The 19714-nt window shown below is 50.0% G+C and overlaps 2 protein-coding genes across 3 annotated transcripts; both read left to right on the forward strand.

The window, feature by feature from the left end:
* Nucleotides 1–483: 483 nt before the first annotated feature.
* LOC123372282 (perilipin-3-like) lies at nucleotides 484–7814 on the forward strand. The gene is made up of 8 exons (XM_045020291.1): nucleotides 484–600; nucleotides 1583–1662; nucleotides 2519–2714; nucleotides 3417–3499; nucleotides 3871–4108; nucleotides 4609–4784; nucleotides 5156–5284; nucleotides 6494–7814. Exons 2-8 carry the CDS (start codon nucleotides 1600–1602, stop codon nucleotides 6857–6859), a joined length of 1251 nt encoding a protein of 416 aa, XP_044876226.1. The 5' UTR covers nucleotides 484–600; nucleotides 1583–1599; the 3' UTR covers nucleotides 6860–7814.
* A 2412-nt stretch (nucleotides 7815–10226) lies between these two features.
* On the forward strand, nucleotides 10227–18048 carry LOC123372281 (perilipin-3-like). 2 transcript variants are annotated; one of them, XM_045020289.1, is made up of 8 exons: nucleotides 10227–10334; nucleotides 11824–11900; nucleotides 12426–12621; nucleotides 14161–14234; nucleotides 14586–14856; nucleotides 15835–16022; nucleotides 16962–17090; nucleotides 17192–18048. In XM_045020289.1, the coding sequence occupies exons 2-8, from the start codon at nucleotides 11838–11840 to the stop codon at nucleotides 17576–17578; spliced, it is 1308 nt and encodes a 435-aa protein (XP_044876224.1). In that variant the 5' UTR covers nucleotides 10227–10334; nucleotides 11824–11837; the 3' UTR covers nucleotides 17579–18048. The 2 variants fall into 2 exon arrangements, with proteins under 2 accessions (XP_044876224.1, XP_044876225.1); XM_045020290.1 differs by lacking the exon at nucleotides 10227–10334 and adding an exon at nucleotides 11157–11283.
* The last annotated feature ends 1666 nt before the right edge of the window (nucleotides 18049–19714 follow it).

Below are 19714 nucleotides of genomic sequence, written 5' to 3' on the forward strand. Positions count from 1 at the left end.
GCTGCTCGGCGGGCACCGGGAGCTGGAGGGTTGCCTGAGGAGAAGCGTCCACATGCAATGTGTGAGGAGGTCCCTTGTGATATACACATACCGCCCCAGGGGAAAACCCTGCAGTCCCGATCCTACACTAGCTCTGTGCTGCTGTGAGTGGAGTTGCCCTGAAGCCCACGCTCCTTTCCTGAGGTCAGCAGAGCTGCACACCGGCAGGGCCGGCCCATGGGCAGTCAGGTGCTGGGTGTGGCCTACCCTAGGAAATATCCCCTCAGCACTCCACAGGCATCCCACCACCCTCTACATGAACCAAGAACTCAGAGCCGTGGAAACAGCTTCCCCGGTCTCATATAGCATCGCAGTGGTCAATGCTCCCATCTGGAACAGCTGGGACTCTATATAGGCAAACAACCCTCCTAACGCTGCTATTTTCCAGGCTCCACCCCTATTCCAGACCTCAGCGGTCAGGGTAGAGAGCGCACCGTCCTGATTGCTTTGCTGAGCTGTCTGTCAAGTGGTCCCTGCCCTCTGCTGACATCATCACTGGCTATAAAAGCTGTGCAGGGGCTGGTTTGTGTACTGCTGAGGGAGCGTCAGAGTGCAGGCTTGGTGAGCTGGAGTTACACTGTGGCTTTGGGGCTCCAGGGTCTGAAGTGTTGAGTTCTAGGGGGGTTGTTTTGTTTGAGCTTGTCTGTTTTTGGAATGGACCTTAAAGCTGTGCTTGCATTGCTGTGTTTGGCCTCCAATGGGGAGAGCTGGAGAGTTTGAACCTCTTTCAGTTCTCTCCATTCATCGGGGCACTGGGCTTGGCAAAGAGGCTCCAGCCTGGGGCGTGTCTATGCAGGGTGTGGTAGACATCTCCTCTCCCACCCCCATGTCCAAGGAGGTGGTGCCCAGAGGTGGTTGGTCTGTTCGTGGGAAGGGAGAGGGGCCAGACACTAGAAACACCCAGGGCTGCTCTGTTCTCCCCTCCTCTCAGCCTAGCCTAAAATGTTATATGCTTTCAGTTTTATAAACTTTTGTATAAAAGTTTATAAAATGTATAAAAAGTAAATTTAAAAAATGTACAGAAAAATCTTAACTTTAAATGAACAAAATACTGTATTTTTTTACATTGTGTACATAACATTGCTTTGGGGTACTGCCAGCTCCTTCTTACTGCTCTGCTGAGGATGATGTGTTGAGTGTGAGAGGGAGAAGCTGACTCCTCCTTTAGTGCAGTTACTGCCCTGACCCTGCAGCCTGGCTGCAGCTCCCTGTCATGGCTCTGACTCCTGCTGGCAGGAGGAATTTCCCTTGCCTCTGCCTGGCCCTATGTCCTACTCACTGAGGTCTCCAGGGCCTGGGACAGGTTTCCTTGGTTTCAGCTATCCTTGTAACTAGGACAAGCCAGAAGAGAGAGCTGCAAAGGGCAATGGCTCTCCTGCATTGCCTGGTCTTGCAGTATGGCTTCCCTCCTTGGGGAAGCACATGGGTGCCCTACTGTGGTAGGCACTGACTGGCCAAGGGTCTGTAGCAGCTGTTAGAAATGAGTGTGAGGCTGCAACCTGAGGCCTGCTGATCCCTTAACAGTCCCTTCTGGTTCTTGCAGTGACAACTCCCTTCTGCATGTCTGGTAACGTGAGTGAAATCCAGGCTGCCTGCCCTGAGCCCCAGGGACAGGAGCAACAGGTAGGTCCATGCTGGGCAGCTGGCATCCCCCTGGCCTTCTGACAGAACTTCATTGTGGCAGAAAATGCTGATTTTGCTGGAGTGGAATGTTGTAGCAAATCTACTGCAGAGTCAACAAAACTTTTAATAAAATCCACTCTCTGAAGGGGAGCCCCGCGGGGTCCTGAGAAGCCTGTCTGGAGCAGGGTCTCTGAGGTCTTGGAGGCTCCCACTCCACAGAGCAGCTAAATGAAATTGATCATCTTGTCACTCTTGCAGTTGCTATAATTTAAAAGGTCAATTTCCCAAGTCTGGTTTCAAAACATCTTGGTGTTTCTGATTTTTAACTGTTTGGTGCTCTCTGGTTTGTAGAGAGCTTTTCTTGCTTTGGAAGAAAAGCAAAGTGGCTCTGGCAAGTGCTAACTAGAACAGTTCTAGAGCAGCCCAGCCCTAGTCACTGCTGCACTGGTTGCAGCTGATAACCCTGGAGCACAGTGGGATTCAGGCAGGACTCTTTCCGTCAACTAGTTCTTGTGACAGGAAGCCCAGGACTAGCTGGTGGCAGCGGCAATGATGGGGCTTAGCACTTAGCTATGGCATCCCAGCCAGGATATAATAGATAAATATAGCCCCCTATGCTGCTGGGAGGGGGAGCTCTGCCATGCTATACGTGTGCAGAAGAAAGCAAGGATCATTCTGGGGATGTCACTAGCTGCTATTGCTGAGGCTGTGGTGGGGGGGGGCAGAAATCCTCTGGGATGGGGGAGCCTTGTGGCTAGCTGGGTGCAGAGTTAACCATCCCAAGAGGATAACTGATTGAGGAGTCACTCGGTCCAGATGGTGGATGTTCCCCAGCTGACTCCTTTCCCTCCCTCAGACTGCAGTGAGCAGGGTGGCTGGCCTGCCCTTGGTCAGCTCTGCCCGTGAGATGGCCTCTGCCAGCTATGCAGCCACCAAAGAGACCCACCCAGCCATGAAAGCTGTCTGTGATGTGGCAGAGACTGGGGTGAGGGCCATCACCTCTGCTGCTGTCACCGGGGCACAGCCCATCCTGGACCAGCTGGAGTCGCAGAGTGAGTAAGGGAGGGGAGGCAGGAACACTCCTGTATGAACAGCCTGGGGTGGGTACCTGACAGATCCTGCCTCAGTTCACTCTAATGTCCTGGCAAATGAGTGTGTGTAGACAGTACCTCTCTCCTGGTGTGCTGTCTCCCTGCAACTGGACACAGCTCCTGGGACAAGACACTGGGCAGGTAACACTCCATGGGGACTAGGGCTGCTCTGCAGGGATTGCTGTGGGGCAGGGCATGGTTTCCCCTGTCCTAGGGCTGAGAAGCCAGCTGACAGCGAGCATTATCTGGCATCCAGCTCTGATCTCTCCATCCCCATAAAGCCAATGGGGCACTAACCAGTCCACAAAATACTGGAGTGATGCTTGCAGGAGCCCAGGGGAATCCCTGACAAGAGCTAGAGTGCACCAGAACATTAATCTCCAAGAGGTTCTGGTTGCTTAAGGGAGCTGTCTTGTTCTCCTGAGGAATCTTGGGGCTAGTACTCTGAACCCAGAACTGGCAGCTAGGACCTGAGTTCTAATCCTGACTCTCGTGTGACTTTGTTGGCCAAGCTGCATAACCTCTTCCTGAGCCCCACACGACACATGGGGAGGCTATTTACAACAAAGGGGCATTGGGGTAAGGGGTCCCTCTGCCCAAATGCTTGCTGTGATTGAGCACATAGGAAGGAGGTGAGGGGAAACAACTCTGATCCTCTTCTAGTTGCAGCAGCAAATGAATATGCCTGCAAGGGACTAGACACCCTGGAGGGGAAGCTGCCAGTGCTGCAGCAGACTGTGCAGAAGGTAAGAACCCTTCATCTTGGTTACAAAAAACTCACTTTATGGTTTGTGGGCAGACCACAATTACTGCCATGTCTACCCCATTGATGCTCCTAAGTAGCAACCAACACTTGCTTGAAATCCAGGTTCTGTCTGGAGCTTCCCACAGCTGTAACACCTCCACAAGGAGGCCACAGTCAGCTCAATGGGGGGGGGAGGAGTGAATGCTGGTTAGTATGCTAGAAAGCTTCCACAGATGAGCATTAACCACTTGGAGGGAGAGATCCTGCCCCACTTCCAGGCTTCTCTTGCTATGCTTCCCCCTCCCCTGCCCCCAAAACCCATCTTTGCTCTAGTATAAGTGCCACGACCTCTCCTTTGACACCTGCCTCCAGGTGGCTTCAGATGCCCAAGACCTCGTGCGTGCTGCAGTGGCAGGGGCCAGGGATGCAGTCTGCAGCATGGCTGGTGAGGCAAAAGATGCAGTGACCAGCATGGTGGGTGTGGCCAAAGGGGCTGTCCAGGAGAGCATGGAGATGACCAAATCTGCAGTGACAAGCAGCATGAACACAGCGCTAGGGAAATCTGAGCAATTGATTGACCACTACCTCCCCATGACGGAGGAGGAGCTCGGTAAGAATACTGGTCCTGGCTCTCCATGGCCCAATAGTAGAATGGGGCTTTGTTAACCTCGGTATCCTACTCCTCTGCTCCCTCACGCATGGCCCTTGTTACCCCCACAGAGCAACCCACCCTGATCACATGGGCCTGATGTCTCTTGCAACTTGAGAATCTGACTTATTTTCTGCCCATTAAGTGGCAGCTAGTGGACATCCTGCAGCAAATGTTGGCAGCTGGAAACAGTTAACCAGAGATCCTTTCTTTACAGAAAATATGGTATTGGTGGGTGGAGGCAAATCCCCAGTCTCATCCAGGAGGCAGGGCTTGGAATGAATACTGGTGTCCATGTCTCTGCCTGCTCCCTCATTGTAGTGATCCTCCCCTTGTGTGTGTGACACATCAGTGCCTGTAGCTAGGCCTCCATAGCCTGGAGCAGGATACCACATGCTGGGGTCTGACTCTGCAGTTCAAGTCTCATCACAACTGACCATTTCTCCCCTGCTGCATTCCAGCTGAGCTGGCAACCCCTATGGAAGGGTCTGGAGAGCAGAAGAGTTACTTTGTGCGTCTGGGTTCCCTTTCTACCAAACTCCGCCAGCGAGCCTACCGGCACGCCCTGGGCAAGATGAGACAAGCCAGGCAGCACACCCTGGAGGCTCTCTCCCAGCTCCAGCAAACCATCGACCTGGTAGGGCCTTTAGTCTTATTGTGCTTCCCCCTGTAGCTGCTCTAATCACTGAAGCTCACTGGTGCTTCCCGGGGTGTGTGTGCGTGCACAACTATAGTTTAAAGCCCAGCTGGGTGCCATGTAGTGCTGGGTGCATGATACAGGACACCCACTCCCATGGATGCAGATGACACTGGTCTTTGGTGGCTGCAGAAGTCAACAGCTCCCTTCCAGGTGGAGGGTCTCTAGCCTAGTGGTATCACAGGTGTGGCACTGTCTGCTTCACTCAGCTTCTGCTGCTCCCCTGTACACAAGACACACTGGGAGCAATACTAGGAGTTGCTCTTGTTCTCTGCTGTCCTGCATAGTGACTGAACCCCTGTGTCCTCTAGATGGAACATGCCAAGCAGGCTGTGAGTCAGAAGGTTCATGATGGGCAGGAGAAGCTGCAGCAGATGTGGCTAGAGTGGCACAAGGACCAGCTGGGAGGCAGTGAGGATGACAGTGCACCACAGCCAGAGGTATCTGATGGGTTGTACCCCTGGGGTGCAGTCTAGGAACCATGGGAACTATTGAGCTCCCTAACAACTCATCTGGGATGGCCTTTCTCATGTTGCTCTGCTGATAAGTCCTTGGAGAAGCTGGCTGTGAATCACCCACCACAACAGCAGGTGGCTCCACACACCCAACTGAGTTACCTGAGTGCTTTACCTAAGCCACTCATGGACAAACAGGAGGCCCCCCCAGCCAATTTCCAGCTCCCCTGCCATGCACCCCTACTACAGCAAAAACCTACCATCTTGTACAGATCCCTGTGCAGCACAACATACACTCTAATATAGTTTGCTTCCCCCCTTGATGTGGGGAAAGATATGCAACAGCCTCTGTTCAGAGATAGGATTCCCAAACACTTCACTTTAAGACACTGAAGATGAAACAAGTTTAACTACAGAAAGATAGACTTTAAGCAATTATAAGTGATAGCAAGCAGATTACTTAAGCTTAGTTTGCACACATTTGCTAATATACTAGGTATGGTTTGAATTAGCAATTTCTCACACTGGTTGATACGAGCAGTCCACCAAGTTTCTATACCTATGCTAGAAATTCCTTTAACTTGGGACCAGCACTTCCCCAGCCTGTGTCTCAGGGATTTTCAGAAGCCCTCTTGTGTGGGGAGCCAAGGCCAAGAGATGTCTCTCCACATGGTGGGAACCCTTTGCTCCAAGCTAAGTTCCCAGCCCAGTTTGTAGGGGGAAAAATAGATTCCAAAATGGAGTTCAGTGTCATGTGGTCTATTGCATGCCTTGCTGAGTAATAGCAGCCATTACTTGTAGGCTGGCTGAAACCTTAGCAAGAAGGTTAAGCTCTTCCATAGGCCACTCTCTTGGCGGATGGGCCATCAGCACTGGTATAGCTGCTTCATTGTTGTACCTCAAAGGCTGCTTGTGGGTGTCTTCAATTACATAGCAAAACTTTGTAACTTCACATACACTGATAGCATATACAATCTGAGATATTAATGTTCAACAGATTAAGACTTTCAGAATACCTTACAAGGCATACTCTGTACAAAATGCCACAATCATATTACTATGGTGAATGTGGGGTGCAGTGTGTCAGTATCACTGTCCTCTTGCTAAGATGCAGTGTGACAGGGCTGTATAGCACAGCCTGACAGGAGTGAGCTTCACACACACCTAGTCACTCTCCCTCCTATCTCTCTACAGGAGATGGCGTCCCAGGCTCTAGCCACTTCCCATAACCTCATCCTGCAGGTGCAGACTGCCTGCCATAGCCTCCTGCCCAACATCCAGGGTCTGCCTGCCTCTCTCCAGGAGAAGGTCCAGCAAGCCTATGAGAACATGGGAGAGCTCCAGATTTCCTTCTCCAATGTCCAGTCCTTCCAGGAGCTGTCTGAGGGTATCCTGACCCAGACCCGGGAGAAGGTGACCAAAGCCCAGGAATCCCTGGATGAGCTGCTGGAATATGTGGTGCAGAATGCTCCCCTCACATGGATTGTGGGTCCCTTTGTTCCTGCTGGAGACTCCACAGAGCCAGTGGGGGAACTAGCAGAGGAGAAGGTCACAGCCTGAAGGCTTCATATCCATGTCTCCTCCACCACCACCATGCTGCAGATATTTGTGGTGAAGAGCGTGTCGCACTCTTCAGTTATTGCAGCAACTCTCACGGAGTGGAGGCAAATCTCATCACCTTGATGAGCCTAGGTGCACTGGGTCTGCTATTCTAATACCTTGGTTTTCTCACCTCCCCACTAGTTAGTGACTGACAGGATAACTTCTCATGAGTACCCAACTGTCTAGAACATCCACTTATTAAATGGGCCTTAGCTGGAAACCCTCAGAAGGCATGTATCTCATGGTGACTTGGTTTCTAACAGCTGTTGATGGGTTTGCAGGAAGGGAGAACCAGCTCAGTAGGGCCTAACTTCCAGGCTGGAGAAGGGTGGGTCAGAGATGAGACCCCCACTACCATGGGAATCCTGGGGTGTTGAGCACATGCTGGTTACAGGGGGCTGACTCCAGTCCACCTAGAGGTTCTAAGGTATCATTTGTTCAGCATGAGGGCTCCACCTTGCCTTCCTCCAAACAGCATTTAACCAATGCTGTTAGTTCAGTTATGGGTGTTCCTCCCACCTCTCATTCCTGTGCTGGGTTTCTCTAAGGTAAATGTTCCATTCCTTGTTAATGGAACTACATTTGGGCCAGTAGATATAAAAGGTCTCTCTGCTGGTGACCAAACATCTCTAAGTTTACACAACTAGCCTCTTCCACAATAAACACAAGCTGCTTTCAACAAAGGTCTCTTGTCCTTTTGTTCATCTGAGCCATCTGCAGATTTCTCCACATGGCTCCCTGTCTTACTATCCCATCTCAAATGGACCCTCTGACTGAGCCAGGTCCTGGAGACCAGCTCTCTGAGTAGGGCAGCCTGACTTTGGTTCCTTTGCTGGCCTGGGCCTTCCCAACTCCCTGGAACAGGCTCTGAGTACTAACAATGCCAGGAAAAGGGGTCTCATGGGTGCTGTTCCACCACTCTGAAGACAATGCAGGTCCAGAGTATTGCTCAGACCCTGGCCACGGGAATGATGCTTTGCCTTGGATCACTCAGATTTCAGGGGCTTGCCACTCTGCCTTCCCTTCCCCATTTCTTAGCCTGACCAGTCAGGTGTTGCCTTCCCTGAGTCCTGCCACTCAAACTCTCTCAGTGGCTTTATGCTCTAACAAAGATGCTTAAAGCCTTCATCAGAGAAGCTAGTTTAGCACTGATACGTGTTTCCAGGCAGCCAGGGGTGGGGGGAACTGGTCTCAGGCAGGATGATGCTAAAGCATCCTCACAGCTACAAGTACTGGTGTAAAATACTCCCCTGAAAGCTGACTGTAGTACTTGAGTGGCCCTGGTTCAGGTACCAGGGTTTCACTGAAATTTAGTTAGCCCCAAGTTTGTGGCTTGCAAAATCCCATGCAATTAACTAGTGAAACACTTATATTAAGTTTTGTGACAATGTCTCTCCTGCTCCCACCACTCACCTGTGAGAGAATGGAAAAGACACCACATGCATATGAAAATGAGACCTTTTTATGTCCTATGCAGCTGTTTCTCCGCAGGAAGTCTGCATGGGTGCTTCGGGGCCCATGTCACAAAAGGCACTTGTGTAACTCAATTTTAACCAAAGGGAAAATTGTCACTGCAGCTGCAGTACCAGAATGTAGCTAACCTGCCAAGGAGTAGCAGAGAGACCTATAGAACACATTTAAGAGTATTTCTAGACAAACTGGGGCTAGTGAAAATTAGGCCAAAATTATAAATGGAATCCATGAGGATAGCCAGAAATTAACTAAGGAGGCAACTTGGCTGGTCCTGGGCCAAAGAAAACATCTCAGCCTTTCCCAAAATAGGCAGTGAGGCAAACAACCATAGAAAATGATCAATTGCACAGAACAACAGGCTCAGCACCCTAGTGTGGAATGGGCCTACAGACTCCAGGAAGCATATTCTGGGGCCTCCTATGGGAGCTTGGGAGACCTGAAATGGGCTGATTACTTTGTCCAAGTGCCATCTTTTAGCTACGCTGCCCTCTAGGAGCCGAGTCCTGCTGTCCTGAAGTGGTCAGCTCTTCTGGGCAGGAATCATGAGCCCTAAGCATTCCCTGAGAGGCATTGTCTCACTCAGTGGTTGTACTTCTCAGCCAATCATGCTGATAAAACATCTACAATTATGGCTCTCGCTATTCCCCTGCTGCCTGCACTCCAGAGAAATCTGATTTATTTTAATATCCCTGTTAAAATGAGCTAGCTGATGGCATATGATTAAAAACTGGCCAACTGATAAGTCTCAAAATGTAACTGTAAACAGGGAATCACCATGGAGTTGATGTATTTCTAGTGGGGTCCCATGGGGATCAGTTCTTGGCCCAATATTATTTTAACATTTTTATCAATGACCTGGAAGAAAAAAAATAAAATCATTACGGATAAAATTTGCACATGGCAAAAAAAATTGGGGAAGTGGTAACTTATAAAGAGGACAGGTCACTTGGTACTAGCAAACACTATGCATTTTAACATGGCTAAATGTATATGCCTAGGAACAAAGAATGTAGGCCATGCTTACAGGACTGAGGTGGGAGCAGAATCTATCCTGGGAAGCAGTGACTCTGAAAAAGATTTTGGGGAAAAGCAACTGAACATGAGCTCCCAGCATGATGTTATGGCAAAAAGAGCTAATGTGATCCTGCGATGCATAAACAGGGGAATCTGGAGTAGAAGTAGAGAGGTTATTTTTTCTCTATTTGGCACTGATGCAACCACTGCTGGAACCCTGTATCCAGTTCTGGTGTCCACAATTCAAGAAGGATGTTGATCAATTGAGGAATGTTCTGAGAAGAGCCGGAGAATGATTAGAAAACCTGCCTTATAGTGATAAAATCAAAGAGGTCAATTTATGTATCTTAACAAAGAGGCCAAGGGATGATTTGCTCCAGTTTGGAAGTACCTACATAGGGAACAAATATTTGAGAATAGGCTCTTCTATATAGCAGTCAAGGTGTAACACCATCCAATGGTTGGAAGTTGAAGCTAGATGAATTCAGATTGGAAATAAGCCATACATTTTTAATAGTGACCGTAATTAAGCATTGGAACAATTAACCAAAGGGTCATGGTGGATTCTCCATCACAGACCATTTTTAAATCAAGGTGGGATGTGTTTCTAAAAGCTCTGCACTGGGAATTACTGTGGGGCAGGTCTCTGGCCTGTGCTACACAGGAGATCAGACTAGATCACAATGGTCCCTTCTGCCTTGGAACCTATGAATCTATAATATCAGGGCTCCACTAATGCCTGTTGTTTTTGTTAAGATGACTGAAGGGGAAAAGGCATTTCCTACAAAGTATCTCATTGGTCAGGGTGGAGAGTTCTGATTTCTTTCTGGTGCTGTCTGTCTAGGCCTGCCCGCTGATGACATCAGCACAGGTATATAAAGGCTGAGCAGCACTTGTCTTTTGTACTATTGCAGGCTCTGAGAACTGACTGGTGAACCTTTCTGAGGTAGGCTGTGGTTTTTATTGAAATAGCTTTGTTTACCTGTCTGTTGGACAGAGGGGTAATTTGGCCTGTTCTGAAGTGTTTGGTGATTTTTTTTTATTTATTTTGAGCTGTGAAATATGTGGTTTTAATTTAACCTATTTCTATGTATGGCATCTGCACTACTAAGAAACCAACTTCAGACTTTTTAGTACAGGCCTTAGAGAAAAAGGCACTTGAATTTGGTTTATGATCTGTGAAAGCTGGATTAGTGAAGAGGAAGGAAGTGGGAGTCATGAGACTCTTCAATCCAGAGTATCAGGCTAGTCCTAATACTGCCTAGTCACCCTTCCTGGGTGAAACTCAAGAGTTTTTTGCGGGGGTTGTGTTTGTGTTTTGTGGTGTGTGTGTGTGGTAGGTTTTTTGTTTTTTTTATGGTAAGGTTTATGGCTTTATGAGATCTTGATTGATCATCTGCACATGGGAATTACCTGCCTTGGGAAGCTGAATCAATTAACCAGTGTTAGTCAATGAGCTTAGTAAGGCAGGGTTAATGAGAAACAGGTGGAATGTGATCATAGAAAAGACAAATTTGCTTCTTCAGGGGAAATTCTGATGGGGCTTTAAATCTCTGCATCAAGTGGTCTTACTCTCTAATTTCTGGTCATTAACTCTGGCACCTCTAGCTAGGGGAGCTCTCACACTGAGAGGATGGGAGTCCTTAACCACTTAGAAATGGTCCTGTGGTGATGGTTACAAGGCTGCCATCTGTCTTCAGGTGGATGTTTACCTTCCATTAGGCTTGTTTTCAAGCTTAGTAGCCGGTATCTCATGTACCTGGGGGAACTCCTCCCTTCAAGCTTGTCTTCCAACTCCAAACCTGTCTTTCCCTGTGAACTCCACATGAAGGGAAATGCTATAAACAAGGCAAACTGCTTTTGGTCCCCATTTTGACCATATTACTGTATACAGTGTAAGAATGAAATTCTATCACTTGCTCTTTTAGATGCCTGATGGCTCGTAGGTGAGCTTGGTTGGCTGTATAATCTTGTTTCAACCTTTTTTAATGATGCTGGACAAAGCAGTTTGTTTAGCACCTGCTGAGGCAGTCAGGGGAAGGAATTGTGGGCTTCTTGCTGGTTATGTGCTGCAGAAATCTGATCTAGCAACTGCTAGTGAGTGACAGTGCTGTTGTCACTATAACCTACACAGCCTTGATAGACTTGCCTGTGCCACCACCTCTGGGTTTGGCCACCCCGCTATAGCAGGAGAGTGGCATGACTGAGCTGCTGCATTGGTTGGCTGGCTTTAGTCTCTTGGAGTAAACTAGAGTGGCTGAAAAGGTAACTGGTAAGATCTCTCCAATAGCTCTTCCAGGATGACTGTCCACCTAGAACGGCCGTGGGCACTCTAGGAATGATCAGAAGCACTGTCTGCATTTAAGCTGTTAGTTTGGGCACTGTTTGCCTCTCTTACTGGTAGGTTAACCTCTGTGACATTCTCTCCCCTGCAGCATTTGGCTTCACCATGTCTTCTAATGAGAGTGACATTAAGGATGCTCCCTCAAAGAGTGGGGAGCAGGAGCAACAGGTGAGCATGTGCTGGAAATCTAGCCAGGGAGAGCATGGTTCTAGCGGCTCTGACTTCTAGCCAGTCATAATCCTATAGTGACTGCTGCAGTGGCTTTAGCCCCAGCATATGGCTGGTTCGCCCCCACCTATGTAGCAGAACAAGAAGCATCATCAGCTTCTCCTGAGAAGTCCAGGTTCCAACTTGGCTGGTAAATCCAGATAGCTGATGTGACCCACAGTAGTAGCTAACCATCGCTGTGTCTGGGATGGGAACACAGTGCTGCCCCTCAACATGACTGAGCCCGGTTGCACTGAGACCTGCCCCATCCTAGGCAGTCACTACACCATTAAAGGGCTCTCCAAGCAGTGGCTGAGAGACTTAATGCTCCGGTGTTGCTGTGTCTGGCCTCCTTTGCCCAGGAGGCTACAGCCCTTCACATCTGAAGGGGGTGATGGAGAAGAAATGGAGCTGATCTACCCGTAGTCCTCCACACTAACCAGCAAGCAATGGTGGTCATGACTTTCCCTTTCTTTCGCCTGTTAGAACTTGGTGAGCAGAGTGGCCAGCCTGCCCTTGGTCAGCGCTGCTTACGACATGGTCTCCACCACTTACACGTCCATCAAAGAGACCCACCCCGTCATCAGATCCATCTGTGACGTGGCAGAGACTGGAGTGAGGACCATCACCTCTGCTACAGCCAGCGGGGCCCAGCCCGTCCTGGACCAGCAGGAGCCTCAGGGTGAGTGAAGGAGGAAATGATGCTCCTATATGCAGGGGATGGGGAGTGAATTGCCAAGTGAGTTCCAAGACTGAACTGTCCTCTCCAGAGTGAGAAATGGGGCTGCCTTCTCCTGTGTAGGTGCATAACACTCCTTCATCCTGGGAGAAGGGCTCCCTGCTTCACTGGGTATCCCCACTAAATCCATCTTGGGTATTCTGCAGCACCCATCAACATAGCACATGAGTACCAAACACTCCTCTGAGCCATGGTCAATGAGGGAAGTCGGCACTACTCAGTTATATGGGGTCTGCCGTTTTATATGCCAAATACAAAACTGTGAATGAAGCTTCCTGATTGCTGGTGGTAGCACAGTCCGACACCACCAGGCCAAAGCAGTTACATGTCTTGGGCTTGTAATCCGCTTCGTACACAGCCTTGTGATACTGCTATTGGCTCCTCCTTCAGGCACAGCCCAGAGGCAGCAGTGGAACTGTCTCCTATGCCCCTTATGCTCAGCATGTTCTCGCTGAGGTGTGTGTAACTCAGTCCATGTTACTGGCTTTAGTTAAAATCCTGCTGTCCCAGCTCAAGATGTCTGTGCCCTGAAGAGCTCCCAACATCAACCTACCATGTAGCCTTCCCACTCAGGCACTCAGTGCCGGTCACAATGTATAAGAAACGAACAACACATCTGCAGCTCCCTTAATTAATGGTGCAGAAACAACTCTACCAGGCCCCATAAGTGCAGGGGTGCTGTCACATCCCCCAGCTTGAAGTGGTTTCCATCAAACGCAGGGTTTACAGTTCAATGGCTCTCAGCACCTGCACTATAAACACTGTTCCAGCACCCCTGCTATAACCTCTGGTACCAGCCACCAGAGAGGTGTCCAGCAAAGCTTAGTATCAAGCACTGCTTGGCTGGAGCCTCTTACACAACTCCCTATGCCTGCCTCAGTCAGCTGACCCCATTCTCACAATCCCAACACTGTCTCCAGGTAGCGTACCGGATGCCTTCCGTTTTATTCCACCCCAGCCTGCTGATGAGCCACACAATGTAACTCCCACAAAGCTTCCTGTGGGGTAAGGCTGAACATTGCCAGACAAAAAGGCTTTCTCCAATAATCCACCCCTGGCCAGCAGCATAACCCCACTGGGGTGCAAACAGGCCCATGTTCTGGAGCAGTGCTAGCTGCCAAGCTAGCACTGCTCAGCGAGGTGCTGGAATGAACTGTCTGGAAGAGAGATTCCTTTTCCCAAAGGGTCTTTCTCCCACCTGAGGGCCTTTCCCAGTGGAGGTAAATCACTCTTCACATGGGCAGCGTGGCCTAGTGATCTCCTCACAAATAGGAGCAAGGACCACTTCCTGAGGTCTTGTCTGGCTCCGACACAAACTTACTCTAACCTGACTAGTTCACCTCTCTGCCCTCTCAAAGAGGAAAAGGAGGTGACCTCGCATGCATAGAGGGTACAATGAACTTGGGAACTCCCCTGGATGTCACATCCTACTGAAATGGAAAGGCTTTTGGTAACTAATCCTAGAACTGTTAATCTTGACAGCCAGTGACTCTGCCTGCGAGAGCCTGGACAAATTGGAGGAGAAGCTGCCCGTCCTCCAACAGCCAGGTGACCAGGTAACTCTAGCCTTTGTTTCAGGGCTCCCTGTGGAGGGGAAGGGCTAGGGTGTGCAGGGGTTTGAGACCTGGTACTGCCCTAGCTGAGGAAGGCTCTGACAGAGCACAGCTGCTGGATTGCAGAAGCAAGCTATTCCCAGGGGGCAGTCCATGCAGTCTCCACTAGGAGCATTGCATCAGCCAACAGAAGGCTCTGTTGGGTAGAGGCAGAAATGAGCTGAGAAGTGGAGTTTCAGCCTGCACAATGCTTGAGTTATTGGTGGGGTGGGATTTCTCCTCCCCAATTTGGTGCCCAAGTGTAAGTGTCTAGCTTTTTGGGCAGACATAAACTGACCTTTCCTCTGCCTTCAGGTGGCCTCTGATGCCAAAGAGCTAATATCAACACTGGATGCTGTCTGCAGCACAGACACTGGAGTGAAGGATGTAGTGACCAGCATGGTGGGTGTGGCCAAGGGGGCTGTCCAGGAGAACATGGAGGTGACCAAATCAGCAGACACCAGCAGCATGAGCACAGTGTTGGGCTCCAGCATGGGGCAGATGATCATGAGCGGTGTTGACTTGTTACCTGAGACATCTGAGTCGCTGGTGGATCACTACCTCCCAATGACGGATGAGGAACTTGGTTAGAATGCTCCTACGCTCTTCATAAACCTAAAGGAATGTGACCCCCCCCCCCGGCTCTGATACCCCTACATAGGTTTTTGGTGTGGCCCTAAGGGTAACTGGGATAACACGAAGCTTCATCTCCACATCCCACAGATGAATGGTGGTGCTCATACTGTATCCATTGCTGTGATACAGGAGTTCAGTGTATTAAATAACATAACTTGCGCTTGTCACATGAGGTTACTCTTGTGGTCCCTCTGATGTAGATTTGTAATAATGCTAAGCATGGCTCTGTCTCTGTTAAGTAAGGCTGGAGGTGCATCATCTGCTCAACACCCAAGTGGTGGCTTTCAGATTCTGCCTAGGGCCAGCCTTGTGTGAGCTCCTGCTCCTGCACAAACTAGCTTTAAACTTGCTGTAAGTGGTTCCATCAAGCCAGGGAGCAGAGTGGTCAACTGTGACCCCCCCATTCTGGAGTCTTAGGCATCCCTGCAGGTACCCCAGATCAGCTCATGTGGTGTTTGTGAGATGTCCTGCTTGATGGCACTGAAGTGAGTGGAGTGGACGAGACTTCTGCTCGTGGCAGGCTGGTGCTGAAACTGTGCATGGGTTATATTTTGTAGCTTGGTGAGGCTTGCCTCTTGCTCATATAGACAGTACAACTGTTCAGTTGAGGCAATGCAAGCCAGGTCAGTGTCCATAGGAGAGAGTGCTATGCAAGAACTCAGTGTAAACCTGAATTGGGAACACTTCTAGATGGTGGACTGAATTCGTCAGTTGTAGAAGTGCTAGTTACCTTCCCTATGGCAGATGTTTGAACTCCAATAAAGTCTGAAGGCAGAGCTAATATTGTGTTGGCTCCCTTTCTCCAGCTCTCTGCTCTAGTACAGCCTAAACTAAAATACAGGAGTGGCTTGCTGGCACCAGGGCTGAAAGCATCCTGTGCATGTCAGCTCCCTGCTGACTAGATCCTGGTTCTCCTGTTCCTTTCCAGCTAAACTTGCAGTATCCTTGGAGGGGTCCGAAGAGGCTCCTGCAGAGCAGCAGTGTTACTACGTGTGTCTGGGTTCCCTTTCGAGCACGCTGCGCCAGCGAGCCTACCAGCACGCCCTGGGCAAGATGAGACGAGCCAGGCAGCGCACCCTGGAGGCCCTCTCCCAGCTCCAGCAAACCATTGACCTGGTAGGAACACTACCCAAAACAGACCTAGGAGGGAGGGTTTTAAAGCCCTCTGTCTTGCTAGCTACACAGCTTGCTGTGTGTCTGAGAGAGCTTTTCCTTCACCCCTTCCCCTGGTTCTTGTCACACAGACTGCCTGCACTTCTGCTTTCTATGTGATGTTTGGGATTGGTTCCAAGCAAGTGTATTTATAGCTCTACACGCTGGCAGTGTCTGTTCTCCAGTGTCCCATTCCCGGCTCTGATACCAGAGCCTTACCCCACGTTCCCTTCCCAGCTTTGATGGTGCAGAACCCTTTTTTGTCCCCATTCCCTCCTTCTAAGCAGGCCCAATAGACCTATAGTGGACACCTCTAGTCACACCTCTTGCACATCATGGTCATGTTCCGTTTTGGAGGGTCATAAGTCTAGGGTCTTCGTCCCACCTCCCTTGTATTCCATGGGTAAGGAGTGAGGCTGTGCTCTGGCCAAGGCCAGGCTTTTCTTTGGCTTTCAGGATTTTTTATATGTCTCCATCTCATTTTCTCCCTTCCCCTTTGCCCCACCTAACTGCTTGACCTTGGCTTACACTGAAAGGCTGCCTGGCTCCTAGTTTATGCTCCTATTACACTCCCACCATACCCGGTAACACTCTAACTGTTCTTGTTCCCATTACACTAACAAACCCATCTGGCCAGGCAAAAGCGACACAGAGTGTCTTTGTCCTTTCGTTCACACATTAGTATAGAATAAGAGTATCAAAGTCAAACCCAAAATTCTATCCCAGGCTAACAGGTTTATATACTAACAGGCCTATATACCAACAGTGCCTGCCTGGCATGAGCAGCCCCACCGTAGTGGTAGATGCTGAATTGAGTCCTGTGTACAAGCAGTTCCTCCCCCCACTGCTACTAACTACGTAAGTGTGACTTGTTGCTGTGGAATCGTATGCTCCCTCTCCTAGATGGAACATGCCAAGCAGGCTGTGGATCAGAAGGCTCATGATGGGCAGGAGAAGCTGCAGCAGATGTGGCTGGAGTGGCACAAGGGCCAGCCAGGATTCAGTGAGGACAGTGGCTCACCACAGCCAGAGGTATCCTTGTTCTCTTGCAGTGTTGCACTCCACCTTGTGTCCACAGCATGTCCTGACAGGAGTGAGCTTCTCACGCACCTTCTCTCTCTCTCTCTCTCCAGGAGATGGTGTCCCAGGCTCTAGCCACTTCCCATAACCTCATCCTGCAGGTGCAGGCCACCTGCCATAGCCTCCTGCCCAACATCCAGGGTCTCCCTGCTGCTCTCCAGGAGAAGGTCCAGCAAGCCTATGAGAACATGGGAGAGCTCCAGATTTCCTTCTCCAATGTCCAGTCCTTCCAGGAGCTGTCAGAGGGTATCCTGACCCAGACACGGGAGAAGGTGACCAAAGCCCAGGAGTCCCTGGATGAGCTGCTGGAATATGTGGAGCAGAATACTCCCCTCACGTGGATTGTGGGTCCTTTTGCTCCTGCTGGAGACTCTACTGAGAAGGCAGAAGTACTGGCAGAGGCTGAGAAGGCAGAGGCCGAAGTGGTGGAGGCTGTATAGTGATCTAATGCAATACATCTCTCTACTGCTCAAATGGTGCTTAATGTTCACAGCCAGAATAGCCCAGCCATAGTTGGCTTTGGAATCTGAGTCTTTCTGTTACTTTGCACACTGCCACTGTATGTCCAGCTGTATGCACATAATGACTCCCTGCAATGTGTGTAAGGCTGTCTCTCTCTTGCTAGAGCACCTCTGGTGCTCTTGCTGGTGAGGTTTGAGTGGGAATACCACTCTTTGACGCAGGCCCTAAGCTTTATGGCCTTAATGTCTCCTCCAAGGGAATGGGAAGAGACCTCCAATCCCTCTATTTGGGAGACTCCTGTCTCTGACCTTTCAAAGTCCTGGTAGGGCTTCCTCTGGTCTGTCTGAGGGCCTGTCTGTTAGGGGTATAAAAGGAGTGAGGGTGGGACCTGGTCTGCTTCCTGGTCTTCCTGCCCCTATTGTGCAAACACCAGACAGGATATTGCAGACCCTCACACTGGTTTTCCCCAAACTCCCCTTCCCTTGGGAGTATAGCCCTAAGCATGGAAGCTCATGGCAGTGCATAGTAACTGACTGTTTTGCACGTAGCATCTCCTGCTCCACAGCACATGCCCTTATTGTGTTGGTTGCTCGCTTTGTCCTCTTACTAGCATTGCGCTGTTGGGGTAGAGAGGCTGGTCTCCTACTGCTCCCCGACACAGTCCATAGTCTCTGCCCCTAGAAAGACCCCACCCTTCCCTGTGACTGACTTATGAGTAGAATGAGATGTAAAACTACTGGCTCTACCAAAATAAACATGCAAGTGCATTTGGATAAGGGTCCTGGACTCATGTTTTGGTTATGAATGAAACTGAGTAAGCAGTAGGCAGGTCTTTTCTGCTGGAGAAGTATAGATTAACTGAAGTAGGAAGTGGAACTTCAAGTGTCAAGTTCTGGACTAAGGGGGTTATGGCTTCGCCCCTAGCTGTGTGCTCGGCAGGGCATGCTCCTAGCAGAGATGGAGCCAGAAACACCAGGCTCTTTCAAACCCAGCTCTTTTCTCATCTGCTTGCAGACTTCATTTCTGCTGCAGCACTGATGGGAGAACTCCTACTCACCAAGTGATCTGGGGGAAGCAGATGGTCACAATAGCCTTTCCCTGTTTGGAAGGAAGATTCTTGCCACCCATCTCCCCAACTTCCACAGCTTGTGCCCTTTTGCATCTTAGAAAGGGAGGATCTGACTTAGCCAGAGCATGCAAAGTCAAATACAACCGAGTATGAATATTCAAACCTGCCTCTGGCCAATTAATAGGCAGCACTGGGCTAGAGGCTGAATTGCAATGATGAGGCTTGCCCATAGGTGGGATGTTAAAGGAATCATTCAGCTGAACTAAAATGCTATACTGCAAGCACTCCTATCTTGGGATATGCTTCCTACACAAGCTGATGGCATCTCTTAAAGGCACAGCTCACCAAACTGCTGGCGAGGGCCCTGAGAACCACAGAAGCCGGAGGGAGGTGTGGTGGGGAGGGGAAAGTGGGTCTGCAGGGGCTGGAATTGCTGGTGCTAAGCCAGGAGTGGAGGCTAGGTTGCTGTCTGTATGGGCATCTTGCATAGATTTAAGGCTTGATTGCAGAAGGTGCTGTTAGAGAGTGAAAGATTCTGCTGCAGCTTGACTGAGAGGACACATGTGGCCTGACTGAGCAGGGCCTGATGCACTAAGTCTCTTCCCAACAAATTCTTGCTACAGCTTCTGGGGCCATTTTCTGGGGAGAAGGGCTATGCAGAGGGCCCAGGGGAAGGGCCTAGCCCTCCAGCTGCTTTCAGCCCAGCAAGACTTATGGCATGCTGCCCTCTTCCTCTGATCCATCAGCTGTCAATACTTCAGTGCAAAGTGTCCACTGGCAAACTCCTGCCCTTAACTGGGTCTGGCTGAGACCTTATGCTGTCAGGAGATGGGGTTGCAGTTGACGACTCAGGAGCTGGGTTATTGATCCTGTACGTGCAGGCCTCTCACAAGCTTGCTGATCACTTTCCTACCCCTGCAGTTGGAGCTTGTCTGCTGGCGCGGAGTCAGAGACAGAAGTCAGGGTCTAGGCTGCCAAGGCAATTCAAGTTTGCAGTGCGGCTGTAGCAGTATCGCTCCCAGGGGTGTAGAGAGCCAAGGTGGGT

Source organism: Mauremys mutica, chromosome 6, assembly GCF_020497125.1.
Source record: "Mauremys mutica isolate MM-2020 ecotype Southern chromosome 6, ASM2049712v1, whole genome shotgun sequence".
Classification (NCBI taxonomy): domain Eukaryota; kingdom Metazoa; phylum Chordata; order Testudines; family Geoemydidae; genus Mauremys; species Mauremys mutica.

Bases quoted from the DNA above. Each gene is read 5' to 3' on its own strand.
- LOC123372281 (XM_045020289.1), top strand. From the start codon at position 11,838: ATGTCTTCTAATGAGAGTGACATTAAGGATGCTCCCTCAAAGAGTGGG. The intron at 14,857-15,834 runs GTTAGAATGCTC...GTTCCTTTCCAG, and splicing joins AATGACGGATGAGGAACTTG to CTAAACTTGCAGTATCCTTG. The intron at 16,023-16,961 runs GTAGGAACACTA...TCCCTCTCCTAG, and splicing joins TCCAGCAAACCATTGACCTG to ATGGAACATGCCAAGCAGGC.
- LOC123372282 (XM_045020291.1), top strand. From the start codon at position 1,600: ATGTCTGGTAACGTGAGTGAAATCCAGGCTGCCTGCCCTGAGCCCCAG. The intron at 2,715-3,416 runs GTGAGTAAGGGA...ATCCTCTTCTAG, and splicing joins GGACCAGCTGGAGTCGCAGA to TTGCAGCAGCAAATGAATAT. The intron at 5,285-6,493 runs GTATCTGATGGG...ATCTCTCTACAG, and splicing joins ACAGTGCACCACAGCCAGAG to GAGATGGCGTCCCAGGCTCT.